General features: G+C 43.8%; 1 protein-coding gene across 18 annotated transcripts in view; it reads left to right on the top strand.

The window, feature by feature from the left end:
• Positions 1–24,405, top strand: part of NSD1 (nuclear receptor binding SET domain protein 1) — a 99,021-nt gene that overhangs the window by 25,362 nt on the left and 49,254 nt on the right. For all 18 annotated transcript variants that reach the window (XM_061617585.1, XM_061617597.1, XM_061617588.1 and 15 more), the window contains one exon: positions 15,584–15,719. In XM_061617585.1, the coding sequence (XP_061473569.1) occupies positions 15,584–15,719 (136 nt within the window). The remainder of the gene's footprint in view (positions 1–15,583; positions 15,720–24,405) is intronic.

Here is a 24,405-nt window from a genome sequence, read left to right on the forward strand (position 1 = left end):
TCCGTGCCTGAGGACTGGAAAGTGGCAAATGTAACGCCAATCTTCAAAAAGGGATCCAGAGGGAATCCCGGAAATTACAGGCCAGTTAGCTTAACTTCTGTCCCTGGAAAACTGGTAGAAAGTATTATTAAAGCTAGATTAACTAAGCACATAGAAGAACAAGCCTTGCTGAAGCAGAGCCAGCATGGCTTCTGCAAAGGAAAGTCCTGTCTCAGTAACCTATTAGAATTCTTTGAGAGTGTCAACAAGCATATAGATAGAGGTGATCCAGTGGACATAGTGTACTTAGACTTTCAAAAAGCGTTTGACAAGGTACCTCACCAAAGGCTTCTGAGGAAGCTTAGCAGTCATGGAATAAGAGGAGAGGTCCTCTTGTGGATAAGAAATTGGTTAAGAAGCAGAGAGTAGGAATAAACGGACAGTTCTCCCAATGGAGGGCTGTAGAAAGTGGAGTCCCTCAAGGATCGGTATTGGGACCTGTACTTTTCAACTTGTTTATTAATGACCTAGAATTAGTGAGCAGTGAAGTGGCCAAGTTTGCTGATGACACTAAATTGTTCAGGGTTGTTAAAACAAAAAGGGATTGCAAAGAGCTCCAAAAAGACCTCTCCAAACTGAGTGAATGGGCAGAAAAATGGCAAATGCAATTCAATATAAACAAGTGTAAAATTATGCATATTGGAGCAAAAAATCTGAATTTCACATATACGCTCATGGGGTCTGAACTGGCGGTGACCGACCAGGAGAGAGACCTCGGGGTTGTAGTGGACAGCACGATGAAGATGTCGACCCAGTGTGCGGCAGCTGTGAAAAAGGCAAATTCCATGCTAGGGATAATTAGGAAAGGTATTGAAAATAAAACAGCCGATATCATCATGCCGTTGTATAAATCTATGGTGCGGCCGCATTTGGAATACTGTGTACAGTTCTGGTCGCCTCATCTCAAAAAGGATATTATAGAGTTGGAAAAGGTTCAGAAGAGGGCAACCAGAATGATCAAGGGGATGGAGCGACTCCCTTACGAGGAAAGGTTGCAGCATTTGGGGCTTTTTAGTTTAGAGAAAAGGCGGGTCAGAGGAGACATGATAGAAGTGTATAAAATTATGCATGGCATTGAGAAAGTGGATAGAGAAAAGTTCTTCTCCCTCTCTCATAATACTAGAACTCGTGGACATTCAAAGAAGCTGAATGTTGGAAGATTCAGGACAGACAAAAGGAAGTACTTCTTTACTCAGCGCATAGTTAAACTATGGAATTTGCTCCCACAAGATGCAGTAATGGCCACCAGCTTGGACGGCTTTAAAAGAAGATTAGACAAATTCATGGAGGACAGGGCTATCAGTGGCTACTAGCCATGATGGCTGTGCTCTGCCACCCTAGTCAGAGGCAGCATGCTTCTGAAAACCAGTTGCCGGAAGCCTCAGGAGGGGAGAGTGTTCTTGCACTCGGGTCCTGCTTGCGGGCTTCCCCCAGGCACCTGGTTGGCCACTGTGAGAACAGGATGCTGGACTAGATGGGCCACTGGCCTGATCCAGCAGGCTCTTCTTATGTTCTTTAACCAATTACTCCTTCTGCAGGCCCAGGAAGGGATGGGAGGCACCGCTACCTAACCAACCCTCCTTATTTCTTCAGTGTCCATGGCCATTTTACCTTAGCAGCAGGCAGCAACTGCTGTCTCTCTGTATCCTGTGCTCATGGCCCCTGTCATCAGGCTGTCACAGTGCAACCACTGGCAGCGGTCACCATGGGAGTTGCTCTCGCAACCATCGCATCTCAGGCAAGTGAATCTGGGGAGTGGTTGCCCAGCCCACTCGGGTAAGCTCTCTTGCAGAATTCTTCTTGCAAGTAGAGTGAGTGTGCAGTGACAATCCATGTAAGAGTCCCTTCCTGCACTGCAGAAAAAGAACTTATCATGGGTAAGTCCAGTGTTGCTTCTAAACCTGAGAGACAAAACTGAAAATCATTAAAACTATGTATTGCTATTTGAGTAATGAAATAGATACTGTATTATAAGAAAAGTACCTCAAAGTGAAGCTAGTAGTATAAACAGGTTTTCCATTTCCTGGTTTCTCTTGTGTTCTGTGTAGAGTTAATTTTGGGTTAACATGAAGAACTGCATTTTGGAAAACGTCTCTGATATCACTGTCAATCAGATAATGTTGTGGCAAAGAGGCAATTACTCGGGACTACTTGTGTTCCAAGTTTGGGAGATAGTAAAATTATTTTCGAAAGTCAAGTAAATAAGAGGACTGTGCTGCACCCAATGTATAGAACGTGTTATAATTCTGTCATTTTAAAGTGCCATAAAAATAAAAATACCAGATGCTGAAACATAATAAGGCAAATCTTCTTAGTTTAAGCAAATAGACAATCAGTTTTAATAAGCAGTAGTAGATATTGATCAATAATGTGGAGAAACATCCCTATAATGAACCCTATTCCCTATATTTTTTGAATGATGAGAATTTTTTAAATATAATTATCAGACCAAATTGCAAATTATATTTGGTTGCGTACAGTTACAATAAGCATTGCACCTTTGTCTCAGGAAAAAAAACTTGTGGAAGAAAACAGAAAAAAGAGTCTGAACAGTAATAAAGCAATTAATTATGATAGCCGCATCTGTCTTTTGAAATTAACATAACATAGTCTTTTGAGTTACTTTAAAACAAAAGAGTTACATTCTTGTTAGTATATAGAAAAGGACGTTATTAACTTAAAACATGTCAAAACCATACTGAACTTTAGGGAAGCAATAATTTCTTTGGCAATACAATATAAGTGGAAACCATATTTCTAGAATCTGTTTTGTCTATATCCTGTTTCTTTTGATCTTAAATAATAAGTCAATTTTGACCTCAGGCTAATTCCCAAAGCTTATATTTATTCAGTATTTGGGGTTTCCATTTCTGAGCAAGCAACATTCTTGCAGTGACCATCATGTAAGAAGTTATGTATTCTATGTGTTCTCTATTTTTTATGTATAAATTATTGACAGCAATAGGGAATGTAATGACATTTTATAGTGTAATATTTTATATATTAAGTTTGTAATCATTTTTCAGTATTTCTGTGCTGAAGAATATTACCACCACATATGAAAATTTATTCCTAATCTTTTTCTGTATCTCCAGCACATTTTTGAATAGTTCTTACTTATTTTATGAATTATAACAGAGGTTAAAGACCACCTTGACATGGCTTTAAAACAATTTTCTCTTACAGCGTGATTTTTGTTAAAAAAAAATATGAGGTTTACTAAACAGATTTCCATAGGGATATTTTTTCTGATAACTTGCACCCATTTCATCATATAATCTTTAACCTGTTCTGACTCACAATCGTACTTCAATAACAAATGATAAATTCTGGATAAAGGACGTTTACCTCTTTTAAAATTCTTTTTAAATTCTGTTAAACTCTTTAACCTCCAAATTTCTCTTAGTATTTTAAAACATCTCTTATTTGAAAATATTTAAACCATTTTAAGTTTTTGTTATGTAAATTTGTAGACGCAGAGATCGTCAGCCGTCTGAGATGTGTGTGTGCCAGTGTGTGTATTTACCCAAGTAGCAGGCTTTTACCTTGCATATAGATCACTGAGACTTAAGACTTAGTAAAATAAGAAAAACTACTTTATTTATAGAAATACATAGTAGATAGGAAAGGCACACCTAGTTCTAACTAAGTTGGAGGCGCAATGCCCAGACGTGGGTATTGCCCTCATGGCTCAGGAATGAGAGCAAAGACAATAATAAATAATAATAATAAATTTAATTTTTGTGTCGCCTATCTGGCTGAAGCCACTCTAGGAGACGTACAAACTAAAATTCAGTAAATTACAATACAATACAGATAAAATACAATAAAATCAGAACGATCATTAATCACAGCAGCATGAAATCAGTTAGGGCGATCAATAGATAATAAAATATCCCAAAAAAGTTAGCCCTCCCCGGAATGCCTGAAGGCCTGTCCAAAAAGCCAAGTTTTTAATGCCCGGCGAAATATATCCAGGGAAGGGGCATGGCGAAGATCGAATGGGAGGGAGTTCCAGAGAGTGGGGGCCGCCACTGAAAATGCCCTCTCTTTAGTCCCTACCAACCTAGCTGTTTTCGTTGGTGGGACTGAGAGAAGGCCCTGTGTGGCTGATCTGGTTGGGCGACTTAATTTGTGGTACTGGAGGCGCTCCTTCAGATAAACTGGGCCGAGACCGTATAGGGATTTAAAGGTTAATACCAACACCTTGAATTGGGCCCAGAAAACAACTGGCAGCCAATGTAGGTGAAATAATACTGGCGTGATGTGATCACGGCGGCGGCTGTTTGTAAGCAACCGAGCTGCCGCATTCTGCACCAGTTGTAGTTTCCGGACCGTTTTCAAGGGTAACCCCATGTAGAGCACATTGCGGTAGTCTAATCGAGAGGTGACCAGGGCGTGTACCACCAGTGGGAGCTGATGAATAGGGAGGTAGGGTTGCAGCCTCCGTATGAGATGTAATTGGTACCAAGCTGCCCGGCTCACTGCCGAAATCTGAGCCTCCATGAACAGCTTGGAATCAAGAACCACCCCGAGGCTGCGGACCTGATCTTTCAGGGGTAAACTCACCCCATTAAACTGTAGGTCAACAGCACCCAACCTCCCCCTGTCACCCACAAGTAGCACCTCGGTCTTATCAGGATTGAGCTTCAGTCTGTTCCTTCCCATCCATCCACTCACGGATTCCAGGCACTTGGACAAGGTCTCCACAGCCATCTCTGGTGAAGATTTAAAGGAGAGATAGAGCTGCGTGTCATCTGCATATTGATGACATCGCAGCCCAAAACTCCTGATGATAGCTCCCAGCGGCTTTTCATAGATGTTAAATAGCATGGGAGAGAGGATAGAACCCTGTGGCACTCCGCATGTGAGGGGCCAAGGCTCTGAAACCTCATCTCCCAATGCTACCTGTTGATGCCTGTCAGAGAGAAAGGAACGGAACCACTGCAAAACAGTGCCTCCTATTTCCAATCCTTCCAGGCGATCCAACAAGATACCGTGGTCGACGGTATCAAAAGCCGCCGAGAGATCCAGGAGGACAAGAAAGGTGGATTCTCCCCCGTCTAATGCCCTCCTCATATCATCCACCAGAGCGACCAAGGCTGTTTCAGTACTATGTCCAGTCCTGAAACCCGATTGGTATGGATCCAAATAATCCGTTTCATCCAAGTGTGCTGCCAACTGGCCAGCCACCACTCGCTCAATGATCTTCCCCCAAAATGGCAGATTTGAAACGGGGCGAAAGTTGTTCAAGACTTTGGGATCCAAGGAGGCCTTTTTCAAAATAGGTTTTATAATTGCCTCCTTGAGGGCTGGTGGCAAAACACCCTCCTTCAAGGATGCATTTACCACCGCCCTGATCCCTTCGCCTAATTTCTCCCTACATTTCATAAGAAACCATGATGGGCAAGGATCAATCAGACAGGTGGTAGGCTTTACCGTTGAAAGCACCTTGTCCACATCCTCAGAAGGGAGAGGCTGGAACCGATCCCACAGAACCGGACTGCAATTGGTCAACTCTGGATCCCCCACTGCATACACAGCGTACGGAATCGAGTTCTTCAGGTGCTCGACTTTATCAGCAAAGTGCTTTGCCAATTTGTCACAGGAAGCCTTAGAATGTTCCAAGGGTTCCTGAGCAACTGGACCGACCAGGCTTCGGACCACTTGGAACAGCTTCCTGGGACAGCACTCTGCGGATGCAATAGAGGCAGCAAAGAAATCCTTCTTTGTTGCCCTCACTGCCACCTGGTAGGCAGCTATTGCTGCTCTAACCTGTGTCCGAGCATCTTCAGAACGGGATTTTTGCCACCGGCGCTCTAGTCATCTCACCTCCTGCCTCAGACTACGCAACCGGGGTGTATACCACAGAGCCGTCTGAGTCCTATTCAGGGGGAGAGGACGTTTCAGAGCCACCCGGTCTAATGCCCTGGTGATTCCTTCATTCCACTCCATCACCAGGGTTTCAACCGGGCGACCTTCAGCAGGTTCCAATTCCCCCCAGTGCAGTCAGAAATCCCTCTGGATCCATCAGGCGCCTAGGGCGGACCATTCTAATAGGTCCTTTACCCCTGCGGAGGGAGTGTGGCATCGAGATGTCAAAATTCACCAGATAGTGATCTGACCATGACACGGGGGTAAAAGAAATAGCCTCCAACTTCAGAACACTTCCTACCGCTCGCAGGACAAATACAAGGTCGAGAGCATGACCGGCTACATGGGTGGGCTCAGTATTATTAAGGTGCAGTTCCCAGGAAGCCATGGTTTCCAGGAAATCCCGAGGGGCTCCACTGAGGGTGGTCTCAGCATGCACGTTGAAATCCCCCAGTACTAAAAGCTCTGGGGTCAACGCTTGTACATCCGAGACCACCTTGAGCACCTCGGACAGGGAATCTGCCGTGCAGCGGGGCGGGCGGTACACGAGCAAGATCCCCAAACTGCCCTTCGGGCCCAACCTCCAGTACATGCAGTCAACAACCTTGGTCCTTGGGAGCGGAGGCCTGGTGAAAATCAAAGACTTCCGGTAGATGACTGCCACTCCCCCTCCCCGCTTACCTACCCTCGGTTGCTGTGCATAATAGAAACCCGGCGGACACATGGCCTTAAGGATGGGAGCTGAGGCCTCGTCCAGCCAGGTCTCCGTGATGCACACCAGGTCTGCACACTCATCCAGTATCATATCATGGATGACAGATTTTTTTGTGTCACAGACCTGGCATTACACATCAGCAATCGAAGGTCGGTAGGAATCCTGCTTCCCCCAGTTAACTTCTGGTTTTGGGCAGACCTGGAACACGGGATAGGTATTATGCATCTATCCCGTGTTCCTCTAAATTGACATGGTCTGCCCCTAGCATCAATCCGGCACCTGCCGCCCAAACTTGGTATAGCTTGGCCCCTCTCCTTCTCTGTTTCATCTCTCCTTGGTTTGCACATGCCCCTATCCCTAATTGCCTGCTGGACAGGCCTATCTTAAATAATATAACAAATAAACATAAAAACCCACCCCTTACCCCCCGGGGGCTGCCAGTCTCCTCTCTCCTCGGGCAGTCAAAGAAGAAGAACAAAGGAAGGAGGGGCAGATAAGCTTCCCTGAGCATATCAGTTTACAACGGAAGGAAGTTAGGTAGAGAACAGCACAGGTAAAGGTAGGCAAGCCTAGCCAGGTGGAGGACTCTAACTTTACGTTCCTTCTGGAATACACACAAAAGAACCCAAACAGGAGTTGCTCTTGCCCCACTTCCATCAGTTTTCTGGTTAGTTCAGGGTTGCATTACTGCCATGCAGTTTACATGGGGCTACACTTGAGGTTGATCTGGAGGTTGCAGGTCATGCACAATGCAGTGGCTAGGTTGATTGTGGGGGCAAACCAGCACACAACACCTTCTTTGTGGGATTTGGAGTTGATTAATCAATCATATCCCGCTATTTATGAGATCTTTGTATCTAAATAGATTATTTCCTCTCCAGTGTCTAATGTTGAGGTTTGATTTAAGATCAGCTAAATTGTTGGACTTAGTAACCATGTATTTTGATCTTGTATCTTTAACCAGGTAGATTCTAAGAAATTGTTTTAAATGATGTTCTGTAAGTTCTATCTCCCCACAATATTTTATCAGTGGTGATTTTAGTAACATATCTTCAAATTGTAAAATTACAGAATCAGTTTCTAATAATTCAGTCCACCAGAGAATTTGTATAGATTGTTAATATAATTTCAGATTTGATACAGATAACCTTTTATTTTCTCATCATATGATGTCTTTGCTTTAATTAATTGTTGGTCTTTTTTTGCTCCAAAAACATTTCAACAGTAAATCTCTTTAAATTTGCCCATTTGATGTTTTAATTGGAAGAGTTTGAAATAAGAAATTTATTTTTTTAAAACACTGCCATTTTCATAGTGGAGATTCTTCCAGAAAAAGATACGTTTAATTTTTTCCTTGCTGTTTTGTAAGACCTTAAAATACGTTATATAAAAAATCATAGGGTGGTATCCTACGCTCCTGTTCCTGTTCTGATCTGGGTTAGCAGATCAGAACTTCCCCTCCTCTGTTCTCCCATGCAGCCCCCTGTGCGCCCTCAGTATCAGCTGTAGAGGGCTGGAGGACCCTCTGGTGAAGATTTTGGAGGTGGGGAGGGAGGAGAGGAAACGGGACTGCTGCTGTGCCAGCAGAACTTTGCTGACACTAGTTTAGATACAACTCATAATTGTTTTTGTATATTTCATGAAGTTTTTTAGTTACCTTGGTACCAAGCTGTCACACAGTTTTTTATTTCCAGCTTTATGCCAATTTTTCTCTTATCTCTCTTTTTTCAAATGTTGTGTTATGTTAATATCCAATATTTCTGTTTTATTTTAATTGACTTTATATCTGGCTAATGGGCTATAATCATAGGGAAGGAGGTGCAGAGGGTGACCACATAAGAACAGGCCTTTTCCATAGTAGCTCCTTGTCTGGGGAATGCTCTTTTCAGGAAGAAACATCTAGTGTCATCCTTGGCAGCCTTTAGGCGCCAGGCTAAGACTGAGGCCTTCAGTTAATGTCACTTCCTTCATTGGTGCCCATCTTTTGGCAGGCTGGGTAGGACCTGATCCTTATTTACATATTGCTGTATGACAATTTTACGGATTTTGTGTTGTCATTGTTTAATTTTTTTATGGTTTACATTTGCTTTTATGTATTGTATTTTCTTTTGTCAAGTCACTGTAAGACCTATTGTAGAAGTGACTGATAACTGAATACATTGTTATTTTCATTTATTAGCCTCTCATTCTGTCAAATACTGAGTTGGGTTTGATGAGAATATTTTTATCTCCTGTTCATGCATAACACAATTCATAGGAAGTTGTCTTATATCAGACCAGGCTGCTTATTCATCTAGTTCTGTATATTGTCTGACTGGCAGCAGTACTCCAGGGTCTAAGGCCTTCTCCATCACCTGCTCCCTGCCAGGGACTGAACCTGGGATTCCCTACATGCAAAACATGGAACCAATTAGCTAGGGAGGTGGTGGGCTCTCCAACCCTGGAGGCATTCCAGAGGCAGCTGGACAGCCCCCTGTCAGGTGTACTTTAACTTGGGTTCCCGCATTGAGCAGGGGGTTGGACTCCATGACCTTATAGGCCCCTTCCAACTCTACTAGTCTGTGATTCTATGTGCTCAGCATCTGAGCTACAGCTGCTCCCTGTGAATATGATGTCACGAGGGCTATTCAACAATAATAGAAAATCTTCATCCTGGCAGTCCAAATTCTCTGGAGAGTTGAATTCTGCACTCTGTGCAAATTTCAATAATTGCTTTGATTTTGCATACTTTGGTAATCTTTACTGTTTTGCATAATTTATTCAGGTTTCCTAGTCACGGGGAAGGACTGGGCCTTGAAACCCCGCCCCCTGAAAAAATTCAGCCACTGCTTTAGCTTCTAAAATTTTAGCTTGCATGCTTTCTCAAACATATCTTTGCAGCTCTAAGCTTGAGAACAGCTTTTGCTAACCTGGTACCATCCGGATGTGTTGGACTGTAATTCTCATCAACATAGCCATGCTGGCGAGAGTTGATGGGAGTTGTAGTCCAAAACATCTGGAGGGCAACAGTTTGGCAAAGGCTGATCTAGAAATTTGTTTCTTAAAAATGAAAGATCTGATTCTTCGGAATCTAAATGTTGTACTCGCTACCAAATGCTTTCTGCACTCTCATGGAATTGTACCATATGTGTGGCCCTTGATTCTCTTACGGTAAGAAAGAATAGGATATTATACACATTGGTTTTTATGAGTATTCAAATATTTAGGCCACATTCACATACCACATACAATACCGAATGGTTTTGTAAGGAGAAACTGTTTTTTTTTTTGCAACTTGGGTATTTATTCCTGGGAATATGAAACTACAGAGAACATAAGAAGAGCCTGCTGGATCATGCCAGTGGGCTGTCTAATCCAGTATCCTGTTCTCAAAGTGGCTAATAAGATAGTTAGGGGAAGCTCACTGGGAAGGGCAGCTGTGAGAGAACTAGAAAAGGTCCTCAAATGCAAAGATGTATCACTAAACACTAAAGTCAGGATCATTCAGACCATGGTATTCCCGATCTCTATGTATGGATGTGAAAGTTGGACAGTGAAAAAAGCGGATAAGAGAAAAATCAACTCATTTGAAATGTGTTGGAGGAGAGCTTTGTGGATACCATGGACTGCGAAAAACACAAATAATTGGGTGTTAGAACAAGTTAAACCAGAACTATCACTAGAAGCTAAAATGATGAAACTGAGGTTATCATACTTTGGACACATCATGAGAAGACATGATTCATTAGAAAAGATAATAATGCTTGGAAAAACAGAAGGGAGTAGAAAAGGAGGAAGGCCAAACAAGAGATGGATTGATTCCATAAAGGAAGCCACAGACCTGAACTTACAAGATCTGAACAGGGTGGTTCATGACAGATGCTCTTGGAGGTCACTGATTCATAGGGTCGCCATAAGTCACAGTCGACTTGGAGGCACATAACAACAAAGGGAAAGCTCACAAGCAGGACCTGAGCCCAAGAGCACTCTCTCCTCCTGCTGTTTCAAGAAACTGGTATTCAGAAGTATGCTGCCTCCTACTGTGGTGGGTGTACTGTTCACTGTCCCTGCATATATAAAGAGAAATCTTGAATCCCACACAGGTGTGTGTGCAAATTGCATTTCTGTGTTAACTTTGCTAGAAAGTGAAGTCCCCAGTTATATGAGTGTTGTTAAGATTTAACAGTTAATTAAATCACTTGTTCATTCTTTTGCAACCCCCTTAAAAAATAACCCAGAACATACACTGTTACATAGATTCATTAGAAAATGATCTAAAGCGTATCTTTCACTTTGGTAAAGAGAATATTGTAGTAATTGAAATAATTGGATTGTGCACACAATTCCATTGATTTTGCCATAGGGCTGTTAATGAAATCAGGTTCGCCTATAAACCTGTGAAGAACCGCCATGGCTTTAGGGCACTGTCCCACTCTACCCCTCAAATGCAGAACATTTTGAAAAGTTCAGAAGCATCAAAATTTTGTTTTAGCTATTTGAATTCTTAGAGTTCCTTCACTCCCCCTTTTCAGTGCTGCAGTGCAGGTTTTGATCCTATGCATATTTACTCAGAAGTAAAACTTTCTGGGCTCCAGTAGGGCTTAATCCCAAGTGAAGTTTTAATTCTGGTAATCCTAGTTACCTCCCACCTAAATTTGTCTAGGATTGCCGAATTATTCCCCCTTAAAAGCGACCAAGGCTTCAATCTTATGCATAGCAGTAAGTTCCATTGAATATAATGGGATTTACTTCCTGAATTAGGGTTGCTCTCATAACTTTTATAACCTGTGCTTTTGTTCCCCAGGAGGTGAGTGTGTGTACTGCTGAGTCTGCCTCCCCTTCTGCTTTGTGTGTGTGTTCAGGCTGCTTGTCTCTCCCCTCATCCTGCATTCCGCTGTGCTGAGTGTGTATGTGTGTGCATGTGTGAATATATACAACTGTGAGAGTGTGCACTTGCTAGCATGTAGTACTTGTAGGGGTGGCGAACCTTCAGTGTGACCCTTGAGCCAAAACAGGTTAGGCCACCCTGCTCTAAAGGATGAGAATTGAGTTGCACTTAAACAGTTTGGAAGGGACACTTTCACATCCACCCAAATATCATGAGTCAGTGTAATTTGCACAGCATGGCAAAGAGGTTGAGCTGGCTTTGGCCCCTCTGTCTGCAGTATGAGGGAAAATAGGACTGGACTCATCTACTTTTATGTGGTGGTGGTGGTGGTGAAGATTGCCCAGTTAAGCATTTAAACTATTAAGGCACTATACAAATGCTATTATTATTGAGTGAACTGAAGAACCTCTGAATCCTGCCTACAGTTCTCTTTTAAGTACAGTAATGCTGCTCAGGCAAAGAAAATGCACAAAAGAGGCGGGGAGATGCCAGGGCCATATAAAGCTGTTGTTGGATTGGTAGGGGACTAGATAGTGTCTGTAATCTTTCCATCACTTTCTTAATGAGCAAGGAACATCCCAGTTGTTAATGAGATAGAAGAAAGCTGCAAAAATGATATTCCCTGGAGACAGTTCCCCAGTGTTAATTTATGCAAACATGTGATTTATTCTGCTACTTCCAATGAGACCATTGGAGCTGAAAACCAGTTTTAAGTCGCTTTATGAAAAAATAGTTATTAGATCTGTGCAATAATTAAGACCATTAATAGTCTGTGTCAAAAGGAAACTTTTGGCTGAGTTTGATATGTCTCTGGCATGATTGTGTATTTTGTATCACTTGTTTAGCAATTTCTTCACATAGTATGGTCATATCTATAATCTATCTTACAATGAGAAGTTCAGAACTAAAAACTAGAATGGCATCTCTGTGTATACGTTGGATTTTGAAGTGAAGGAAGTACATATGTGTTCCTACACATTAAAGAAAGAGATCTCTAAATAAGATAGGCAGTGGTGGTGGTATTAAAATCAATATTTTTTCTCATTCTTGACCACAAAACATTGACTATATTAAAGGGCATTCCAGATAATTGTTCATTCAGTTAAATACATAGATGTTACAAGCTCTGAGGCATGCAGTCTTTTCCCCACCATTGTGTAGTTTTTTTGTTTCTTTCAATGAAATAGCTAACAAATTAATATATAATAAACAAGAATTAGGAGAAAAGGCCTTGTATAAATATGACAATTTTGTTGGATACAACGCAGAGAAAGTACTGAGTAATAGCACCTAGTCCCTGAACCTGGATACCCAGTAGATGTTTGTCAGGAAGTGGTGCCATCTGAAGGCTCATACCTCATCCTCGCCCCATGGAGGAGAGGGAGACTGCAGTGACTGAGTATACTTCCTTTTGCAGTAGAACTCTGTGCATGCAGGGATAGCTTGTTCTGCTCCAAAACTGCTCAGGAGTGTTTGACCAGAAGTGCCAATGGATTGGAGTTGGGTGGCTGGGAACTTACTTGCATATGAGGAATGCCTCTCCTCTTTGTATGTGTGAGATAGTGGTCCCCACTGTTGAAGGATAGTGCTAGAGCAATACAGTTCAGAGAAGACACAATAATCACATATAGTGTGTGGGGGGGTAGAGAGACATGGGAGACAGTTTCTTAATTGATGAAGAAAAGAGTTCACAGATTCGTGTGCCGATGGAGAATTTAGTGTGTGTGGAGGCTTTTATTTGCCTCAGTTCTGAAACCATGCCTAACTGTGATTTAGAACTGTTCGTCTTAGTTTTCCATTTGCTTAGAGTTCCAATTTTATGATGCAGGTGACTATGGAGTCAGAGCTATGGCTGTTATTGTGTAATTGCTGATTCAGACATCATGCTACACCATTGTTTTCAAACCATAGCTTCTGATTCTGCTTTGCTGGTTGAACCATGGCTTGGGAATCCGTACATCATAATGAACCATAGTTAAACTTAGTTGACCATGGCTTGGCATGATGCCTGAAATGACTGCTTCAGCTGAACAAATTTTATTTTTTTCTAAAGACACTGGAAAAATATTGACTATTTTACAGTGATGTTTCTGTATGACTTCTTCACATAGACTGTTTGATAGATATTTTTAAATGCTGAAGGCTGCAGTCCTAACACACTTACTGTCTACATGTAGAACCTTGGCAAGTTAGAAAAACACAAAATTTCTGGTTATTGATATTTGTGTTCTAGAAGCAGCCTCTCATGGAATGCTGCTCTGGAAGGTCCTCCAATCTCTGGGGGAAGTGGCATACTAGAGAATGGAAGTGCTGTTGGAAGGAGTTAACCCACTGTGCACACACCTTTTCTTACCTGGAAATACATCACAAGGAAACATGCTAGATGTTTTAATGTTTCTAATCATTCATATCTTATTTTTGTGTGAATTTAACCATTTTCTTGATGAGTTGTCAAAAGTTATTCCCCAGAAGGACAAATCACAATTTTCAGTGTCACTGTTCACTTAGGTATCCTGTTTTCTTAAAGCATGCAAAATTGTGGTGAGTTCAGTGGTGGAGGATTCAGGCGACTTATGCATGCTGTAAGCACCACTGCATCCAGAAGAGGTGGGGGGTGGGGAGGGTTGCAGAAAGCAACTACCTGCAAATGAAATGACTGAGTAAATCGGACCTTAGTTGTGTGGTGTAAAATGTATCCCAATAAGCTGACCGTCCTGAGAGGGAGGCAGAAAGTGGAGTGGAAGTGGGCAAATTTTTCCTTCCTCTCACTCCTAGGCAAGGAAAGGGTCTGGGAGGACCGAAGGTCCTAAAGAGCTAGAATAACACAAGTGTAAGCATGAAGACAGATAGCCAGAACTGATTTCTAACAAGAACTAAACTGTGACTTGAAAGTATTTTTAGGTAGCCAGGATCACCAGGAGCTAATGAGTAGTGATGTAGGGTGGAGTGACAAATTCACTTGTCAGGATACTTATTGTGAGAGGTATACCTGCTCTGCTGTGTGAATGAGGCTTTTTAAGTTTTGTTGTTGTTTTATGATGTAATCAAATTTAAAAGATGAAGAGAAGCTGAGCCAGGCACTCTATATGAGAATGTTGTTCAGTTATCTTGTTTATGCTAATCAGTTGGACCAAGCAAGGATTCCAACTTAAAAGCTAGGCTGTGGGAATAGAGAAGAGAGCTTGATCCTCTGATGTGATATGAAACCCTTACAGTCACTGGGAAATATTAGAACTGAAAATATTAGAACTGCAAAGGACTAAATACAAATACAGTAAAGTATTTTAAAAATGGGAGGAGGAATGAGGAAAAGAATTACAGGTTTGATTCTTCTGTTCCTTTCTTTTGATAGGATTCCTGTTTCAGGCTAATAGTTTAAATGGTAGAAGATCTTTGTAATTGGTTGCACTTCATCAGTCTGAATAAGAGTTAATGCTCAACAAAAGCTCAGTATGTTTTACAAGTTGATTTCCTCCCCACTTTTTTTGTCCAGTACCAGTTCAGAGCTTTAGCTCTTTCCTTGGGAGAAAAGGGCAGCAATTTTGTTTTTCTGTTAGGAAGGGGGACTGTTGTGTTCCACTAATCGCAGCAGTGTGAAAGGGTTACCAGGTAGGAGTACTTTGCTCTTGGTCTTTGTTTGGTTTGATAAGGAAATGAGTCAAGTTTGGCTGCTGGACCTGCACTTAGGTAGGTTATGGATCTGTTAACTGGTTGAAGAATGTTTAGTTGGTCTGTCTTTTAACTGGTCATGTGATTTAACTTGTTAAAAAAAATGCAAGCTATCAAAATCTCAGTATTGATGCCTTTGTTGAGTTTCTGAAGGAAGCATAATATAATTTACAATTTGTAAATCTTTACATTATAACTTATTGTTAAAAATTCGATAAGCAAGAGCATTGTTAGAATAAAAGACCATTTGTAAACTTTTCTTTTCTAGTCCTTATTACAGTAACACCTCAAAACCACTCTTCTACTCTCATTTCTACCAATTAATCAACTTTCAGCCAATTACAGCTTGCAGTCCTGGTAGCTCAAGCTGCTTCCGTGAGAGACTATATCTCAGTGCAGTTTCTTGTTTCTCTCCGTAGGGTCGAACCAAGAAGAAACCTGCTCCGGTAAAGTATGAAGCTGGAGATCTTGTATGGGCAAAGTTCAACAGACGACCATGGTGGCCCTGTAAAATATGTCATGATCCTGTGCTAGATACTCATTCAAAAATGAAAGGTATTATATTCATTGGATTGCATGATGAGAGCTTTAGTATTCTTCATAATTATTCATACATGGCACTGTGCACATTAGCTGTGTTAAGTGAACATTGAACAGGATGGCCATCAAATAAGGTGAGCAGGTGAAAGGACAGGGATCCTGCATCTTTAATGGTGTACAAGACAGAAGACAAGCAGGTGTGGCTTGTCAGGCAAGCAGCATCAGCAGAAATTTGCTCTTCTATATAGCTATTAAAGATGGAGGAACCCTGTCTCCTTTTTCACTTGGCCACCCTACCATGAAAAAGTGAAGGCATGGCAATGGGTATTACAAGACCCAATCCTAAACAAGCATACTTTGAATTATGTTGTGTTGAAATCAGCGGGACTTGTTTACTTAGTGGTTTGCTTAGGATTGCAGGTATGTAGCATAATCTGTGCACGGTTACTTAGAAGTAAACTGATTAAGTTAATTTGGATTTACTTCTAGGTAAGTGTGTATTGGATTACAGTTGCTGTCATTCTGTGTATGCTTACCTAGGAGTAAGTCCAGTTGAACTCACTGAGGCTACTTAAATAGACATGCATAGTATTGCAGTGTTTGAGTACTAGATACTGGGAGATGAAAAAGGAGTTTTGAAGTTTAGAAGGGCAAGAGGAAGACTCTGGTAGACAGTGAATAGAGTTCAGTCAGTGGGTTTGCTAATGGAGAGGAAAACATAATCATGTAATGAAATTTTGACTGGTGAGAGAGCAATGTGAAAGGGTTCCAAATGAATCTAGAGAAGACAGGAACAAGAAGAATAAACCAAGTGCAAGAAGCAAGCAGTTGCAGGTATTATGGAGAGCCAGGATCAAGGGCAGAAATGAAGTCTCACTAATACTGTGACAGCGATTTTATTGCCTTTTATTCTAATTTGCTTGAAATTGTATCCCACCTTTCCAGAGTCTCTAGCATCTTTAGTTAAATCCGCTGTCTTTCAGTACCTCATAAAAATAATTTTTGAAGCACTTTCGATGTTTCCAAACACTATACTTGCATCCATAAGAGATTCTCTTCAGTGCTTTCACCTAGGAAAACAATTTGAAGTGTGAAACTGTTGTTTCAACTTTAAACTAATAGGCAGTGTTGGAGAGAATGATAGTTAAAGGTATGTGGCCCTCCTCCTCCAGAATCCTCCTCCAGAATCCTGCTCCAGACACCTGCCCAAACCATGTCCCAACACCATCTGAAAGATTTCTGGTGGATTGGAGAAGAAAAAGAAACCCCAACCTGTGCTATTTATTTGATTTATATCCCGCCCTTCCTCCCAGAAGGAGCCCAGGGGGCAAACAAAATATTAAAAGCACTTTAAAACATCTTAAAAACAAAAGATTTTGAAACACATTAAAACAAAACATCTTTCAAAACATATTTCAAAACAAAACATCTTTCAAAACAAAACATCTTTCAAAACAAAACAAAACATTTAAAGGCGTCTTAAAAGCAGTTCCAACTTAAACTAGGATAAGGTCTTTACTTAAAAGGCTTGTTGAAAGAGATGTTTTCCTTTGGGCCTTATTACACAATTGTTTATCTGTCTTATGATGACAGCTTCTGAACTTATTTCAACCTCTGACTTGTTCAAAAAGTGAAACAGAAGGTGCAGCGAATTCAGAGAGCCAGCAACTTCTGGCAAATTTGGGAACTGCGGACTTCTCTCCAGGATTTCAAGAAAAAGGCAAATTTAATATTTAATATCATTCATTCTGAAAAATAGGTTCTAAATTCAGTTTGTATTAATTTGTTCCAGTGAGCATATGGATAGTGACCAAGGAGCCAGAATGTCCTGCCTGTCGTTGAAGGACTCAGTCACAGACGCGTCTGTGTTTTTTCCTCTTTTTATTAAAGTTATAGTTACCTCAAAAGCAGTGCTCCTCATTAATCTAACTACGCTTACTAGGAACTTTGGCTAACATGGACTAAGCATGCTGATGCGGCACTAAGACATTGACTCAGCAACTGGGTTCCCCCCTGAGTCAACTTAAGTAGGCTTGGATTCCGCGCGTACACACACAGGCTCCTCCTCAGCTCTGACTGTTGAACTTCTTGCCTCTGGCGCCTCTGAGCACAGGGCAAAGGTGGCTTGATCTCCAACTCCAACTCTGATTGAGGGGGGCTTCTAACAGTTAGTTTGAGCGTGGAAACTGGGCAGCGCTAGGCTGGGAAATGTCCGACATGCCTGGCTTTGTCTCGGAAGTGGGTGGCAAGGGCTTGTCCAGCTGGAGAGTGTCTGATGAGCTAGGTGGTGATTCTGCAGGGAAGGCGGGAGTGCAGAAAGCTGAGCCATTGGAGACGTGGGTTGAGGCACCCTGTGAGTCCACTCTGCTGTCATCTCCCACCCCGGGCTCCCAGTCCAAGTCCTCATCATCTGACCTGCCTTCAACCAGCCTCCTCCCTTCTGCCTGGCTCATGACATCATCCCCCTTCCCCATGCCAATTGTCTGGATAAGCTTCATGGAACTCGCACCAAATCTGGCGCGTGTATGTCCATTGCCAGCTTCCAGGTTCTTTCCAAATCCCTTCCAGTGGACCAAATCCCTTCCAGTGGATCAGATATTGCAGCTTTCCTCGCCGCCAGCAAGAGTCAAGGACCTGCTCCACTTCAAATTCTTCTTGCCCATCAACCAACACAGGTGGGGGTGGAGCCTCTGATGCCCGCTGGAGGTCTGGCGGTTCTCCAGAGTGATTGGTGAAATACTGGGTGGATCTTTAAGGAGGCTGGTAATATTAAGTGGTGAGCGACGGGTTGATTTGAGCCTCCACCTCAAAGGGTCCTAACCTACGCGCTTGTGGCAGGGAACCTGTGTCGGCAGATAACAAGTGGATAGCCACACTTTGTTACCCACTTGTATTTCTGGACCTGGCTGATGGTGCTGATCTGTGACTCTCTTGTAGTCAGCTTTGGCCCTGGTTAATTGTTCTTCTAACAGTTGCTGCATTGCCTGCAACTCTTGCACGAATTTGGCCGCTGCGGGGATGGCCGAGTTAGAACTGGGGAGGGTGAAGGTGCATTGGTAGTAACCACAGTTGGCAAAGAATGGAGTCTACTGAGTGGATACGTGCACCAAGTTGTTGTAAGCGAATTCAGCTAAGGGCAGCAGAGACACCCAGTTATCTTGCTGGTAGTTCACATACCAAGGCAGGTATTGCTCTAGGGCTACGTTCACTTTCTCCATCTGCCCATCTGTCTGGGGGTGGTGTGCGGAATACATCCTTAGCTCGCTCTGCAGAAGCTGCCACAGGGCATGCCAGAAGCGAGCCATGAACTAGGTTCCCCGGTCTGAGACCAAACTGGTGGGGAGTCCGTGTAGCCGGAACATGTGCTGCACAAACAATTGAGCTGCTCTGTCTGGCGCAAAGGATGAAATGAGCCATTTTACTGAAGGTGTCTACGACGACTAAGATCCTGTGAGGTGGGCAGGTCTGTGATAAAGACCAGAGTTACCATCCACCATGGCCTGTCAGGTGTGGGGAGCGGCTCTAACAACCTGGTTGGTCTCCCTGGGCCATGTTTTGCTCTCATGCAAGTGGGACAGGATTGTAAATATCTTTACACGTCATGGTTGACCGTAGGCCACCAGAAGTCTTGCGTGACTGTCTGCAGCATTTTAAACACCCCAAAATGAACTGCGGTTGGGGAGTCATGGCATTGACGGAGGACCTTGGCTCGAATCCCTCCTGGAGGCACGTAAAGGGCGTTGTAGCGGTAGAGTATCCCTCCCCTCTGCAAGAAGCCTGGCGCATTGTCCTGGGATGGCTGTTTCAGTTCACGCACTCTCTCCTGCATGAATTGGTCTTGCTCCTGAGCGCCACACAGTTCCTCTAACCAAGGATCTGGGCAAGCGGCCACCACCATTTTCTCCAGGGGCATAATGAGACGTAGTGGGGACAGAGGTTGCTTTTCTTTATTCTCTGGCTTGTGGGGAAAAGTGTTAGTCCATCAGTTTTGTGCCTGTGGAATGTACTTAATGGGGAAATGGAACCTTGCAAAGAACTGCGCCCACCGCACTTGTCACTGGTTCAACTTGCGCTGTCTGGAGGCTTTCCAAATTCCGATGGTCAGTGCAAACTTCCACTTCATGCCAAGCTCTCTCTAGGACAGCCTTTCCCAACTAGTGGGCCACCAGATGTTGTTGGACCACAACTCCCATCAGCTTCAGCCAGCATTGCCAATGGTCAGGAAAGATGGGAATTGTGGTCCAACAACATCTGGTGGCCCACTAGTTGGGAAAGGCTGTTCTAGGAGGTGTTGCCAGGTCTTGAATGAGTCACATATGGCGAGTAATTCTTTCTCCCACACAGTGTAGTTCTTCTCCATGCTAGTCAACTTTTGGGAGAAGTAAGCACAGGGTTGTAATCCTCCGCTCTGGTGGCCACATCCGGCACATCAGTCTCCACCACAAAGGGGTGTTGGGGGTCTGCATGCTGGAGAATTGGCTCAGAGGAGAACAGCAGTTTTAAGTCCTCAAATGCCTGTTGGGCTGCTTCGGTCCATCGGAAGGACCTTGCCCCCTTTAAGCAGTCAGTGAGCGGGGCAGTAAAGTTGGAAAAGCTGCGATGGAGTACTGATAATAGCAAAGCCCCCAAACCGCTATAGATCCTTCTTGGTCTTGGAGGGGGGGGTGCCAGGAGATCATGCAGCGCACCTTCCTCGGATCCATTTCAGCTCCTGTAGGGGTGATATGGTAGCCCAGAAAGTCCAGGATGGTCAAATCAAAACAGCACTTGTCCAGCTTGGCATAGAGGTGATGCTCTCTCAGTGTCTGTAGTACTGCCTGAACATGAGATTCATGCTGCTTTGGGGAATCAAGCGTAGATAAGTATGTCATCCAAATAGGCTATCATAAAGCCGCCCAGGTAGTCCCCAAAAATGTAGTTCATGAAATTTTGGAAGACAGCTGGGGTGTTTGACAGTCTGAATGGCATGACCAGGTATTCAAAGTGACCATGCCAGGACTTGAAGGCAGTTTTCCACTTATCCCCTTCTCAGATTCTGACAGGGTTGTAAGCCCTACATGGGTCTAGCTTGTTGTAGATTTTGGCTGACTGCAGATCCTCCAGCATCTCATTTATCAGAGGCAAATGTAACGCCAATATTCAAAAAGAGATCCAGAGGGGATCCTGGAAATTACAGGCCAGTTAGCTTAACTTCTGTCCCTGGAAAACTGGTAGAAAGTATTATTAAAACTAGATTAACTAAGCACATAGAAGAACAAGCCTTGCTGAAGCAGAGCCAGCATGGCTTCTGCAAGGGAAAGTCCTGTCTCAGTAACCTACTAGAATTCTTTGAGAGTGTCAACAAGCATATAGATAGAGGTGATCCAGTGGACATAGTGTACTTAGACTTTCAAAAAGCGTTTGACAAGGTACCTCACCAAAGACTTCTGAGGAAGCTTAGCAGTCATGGAATAAGAGGAGAGGTCCTCTTGTGGATAAGGAATTGGTTAAGAAGCAGAAAGCAGAGAGTAGGAATAAACGGACAGTTCTCCCAATGGAGGGCTGTAGAAAGTGGAGTCCCTCAAGGATCGGTATTGGGACCTGTACTTTTCAACTTGTTCATTAATGACCTAGAATTAGGAGTGAGCAGTGAAGTGGCCAAGTTTGCTGATGACACTAAATTGTTCAGGGTTGTTCAAACAAAAAGGGATTGCGAAGAGCTCCAAAAAGACCTCTCCAAACTGAGTGAATGGGCAGAAAAATGGCAAATGCAATTCAATATAAACAAGTGTAAAATTATGCATATTGGAGCAAAAAATCTGAATTTCACATATACGCTCATGGGGTCTGAACTGGCAGTGACCAACCAGGAGAGAGACCTTGGGGTTGTAGTGGACAGCACGATGAAAATGTCGACCCAGTGTGTGGCAGCTGTGAAAAAGGCAAATTCCATGCTAGCGATAATTAGGAAAGGTATTGAAAATAAAACAGCCGATATCATAATGCCGTTGTATAAATCTATGGTGCGGCCGCATTTGGAATACTGTGTACAGTTCTGGTCGCCTCATCTCGAAAAGGATATTATAGAGTTGGAAAAGGTTCAGAAGAGGGCAACCAGAATGATCAAGGGGATGGAGCGACTCCCTTACGAGGAAAGGTTGCAGCATTTGGGGCTTTTTAGTTTAGAGAAAAGGCGGGTCAGAGGAGACATGATAGAAGTGTATAAAATTATGCATGGCATTGATAAAGTGGATAGAGAAAAGTTTTTCTCTCTCATAATGCTAGAACTCGTGGACATTCAAAGAAGCTGAATGTTGGAAGATTCAGGACAGACAAAAGGAAGTACTTCTTTACTCAGCGCATAGTTAAACTATGGAATTTGCTCCCACAAGATGCAGAAATGGCCACCAGCTTGGATGGCTTTAAAAGAAGATTAGACAAATTCATGGAGGACAGGGCTATCAATGGCTACTAGCCATGATGGCTGTGCTCTGCACCCTAGTCAGAGGCAGTATGCTTCTGAAAACCAGTTGCCGGAAGCCTCAGGAGGGGAGAGTGTTCTTGCACTCGGGTCCTGCTTGCAGGCTTCCCCCAGGCACCTGGTTGGCCACTGTGAGAACAGGATGCTGGACTAGATGGGCCACTGGCCTGATCCAGCAGGCTCTTCTTATGTTCTTACGTTCTTAACTGTTGGGGATGGTGATTTTGTTAAGCTCCCTATAATCATGGCAAGGACACATAGCTCCCCACTTTTTTTCTTGACAAACAGCAATGGGGGCCCTGTGGGCAACATAGACGGTTGGATGAAGCCTCGCTGTAAATTGGTGTCCAGGAACTCCCTTAGCGCTGCCAACTCTGGCTCAGACAGCAAATATATGTGCCCAGTGCAATGCTAGCCCCCTGTATCAAGTCTATGGCACAGTTGTATGGATGGGGGGACGGGACTGGTTGGCTTCCTTCTTATCAAACACGTCCTGGAAGTCCCTGTACTTGGTAAGCAGGTGGGTCTCCTCAGTTGGGAATGTGGCAGCTAACATCGCTGGAACGGCCGACTCAGGAGGTTGGCAAAGCTGCTCACAGTAATCTGACTGAAAGGTCACTGTAGCTTTTCCCCAGAAGATGACAGGATCGTGCCTGGCCAGCCAGGTCATTCCCAGAACCACCGGAAAGCGAGGCAAGTCAGAGAGAGAGAGTGACGTGTCCATGTGTCCTGGTATCTCCGTTCTCATCTCCGCTGTGGCCTGCGTCACTGCCCCTGATGTCAGAGGCCGCCCATTAATGGCTGGCACTCCATGTCTCTTGGCAAAGCTCAAGTCCATAAAGTTGATGGATGCTCCCAAATCCACCATGGCAAACACCTGCACGCCTTGCCCATAGGCAAGCCAAGGTGGACCGGCAAATGAAGAGCTGACTTCAGTGGGACAGGCTTAACTGGAGGTCGCGGAGTCACAGTTGATCCCAGCTCGTGGATTTCTACAAGAGCTGGGATTTGGAGTTTTCCTGCACTAGGGCCTTTTCAGACTTGGAGGGGCACATCTTAGCCAGGTGCCCTGCTTTCCCACAATATAGACACAGTCTCTCTTTCCGACGCTGCTGCTTCTCCACCTCTGACAGATGTGGCCGCACCACCCCTAACTGCACGGGCTCCACCGCTGATGGTGTTGAGGTTCCCACGCTGGTGGGGGATGCAGGTGCGGGGGAGTGGTAAAGAAGGTAAGGAGCGCAACTTCTTCACTTTGTGCTCCTGGTGCCGCCTCTCTAGCCAGCTGGCTAACTGCAAGCACAACTGGACCAGCTCTGGGAAAGTACTCAGCTGCGGGGCTCGTGCCAACTTGTCCAGTACTTCCAAACTGAGTCCATTGTGGTACAAGAACATTAACCCAAAGCCATTAAAGTCTGTTTCCTGGGCCAGGATATGAAGGGTATTAGTGTATGTCTCCATGGAGTTCTTTCCCTGCCATAGGTTTCCCAGTTGGCAGGACATAGTTTCTCTCCTCTGAGGGTCCCAAACGATCTTGGACATGGCATCTACAAAAGCGGTATACTGGGTCAAGACTAGGTCATTACAAAGCAATGGGGGTGGCCCACTGAGCAGCCTCCCCTTCCAAGAGGCTAATGATGAATGCCACTACATCGTCATTAGGGAATTCTGACTGCCACACTCATACGTAGAGCTCACACTGGAATATGAATGTGGTGAATCGCTCCACTTTCCCACTGAAGTGGGGAGCATTCCCACTGGAGACTTGATTTGGGGTGCTGGTGCAGGCAGGTCAGTTCCCTGTGCTTGCTGTGTGGGGATCCCCTGGGTCACCAGCTGGGTCATCTGGAGGCACAAGGCTCGATTTTTGGCTCGAAGACACTGGGTTTCGTTTAAGGTGCTCTGGACTTCGGTTATCAGGGTTTTGATAGCTCTATAAATGTCCTTGTCTGGCACAGAGTTGGAGAAACAAGATGGAGGCGAGGTTTGGTCTAATTCTCATTTTATTAGTGTGATGGTTACATCCAAAGCGGTGTGCTTCATAAACCTGTCTACTCTGACTCACTACTTTCCCTAACTAGCCTACGTAAGCAGTCTCTGCAGCGTGTGGGGAGAGTTGGCTCAGCACTAGAGCCTGGGTGGGCACCTGCTTAAGTAGGGAAGGTCTTCACATGTAAACAACGGCTCCTCCAGAGTTTCACCCTCTGAAAGTCTCTCTTTTCGTGCCTTCTCACACAGAGC

This window comes from Rhineura floridana, chromosome 3 (genome assembly GCF_030035675.1).
Source record: "Rhineura floridana isolate rRhiFlo1 chromosome 3, rRhiFlo1.hap2, whole genome shotgun sequence".
Classification (NCBI taxonomy): Eukaryota; Metazoa; Chordata; class Lepidosauria; order Squamata; family Rhineuridae; genus Rhineura; species Rhineura floridana.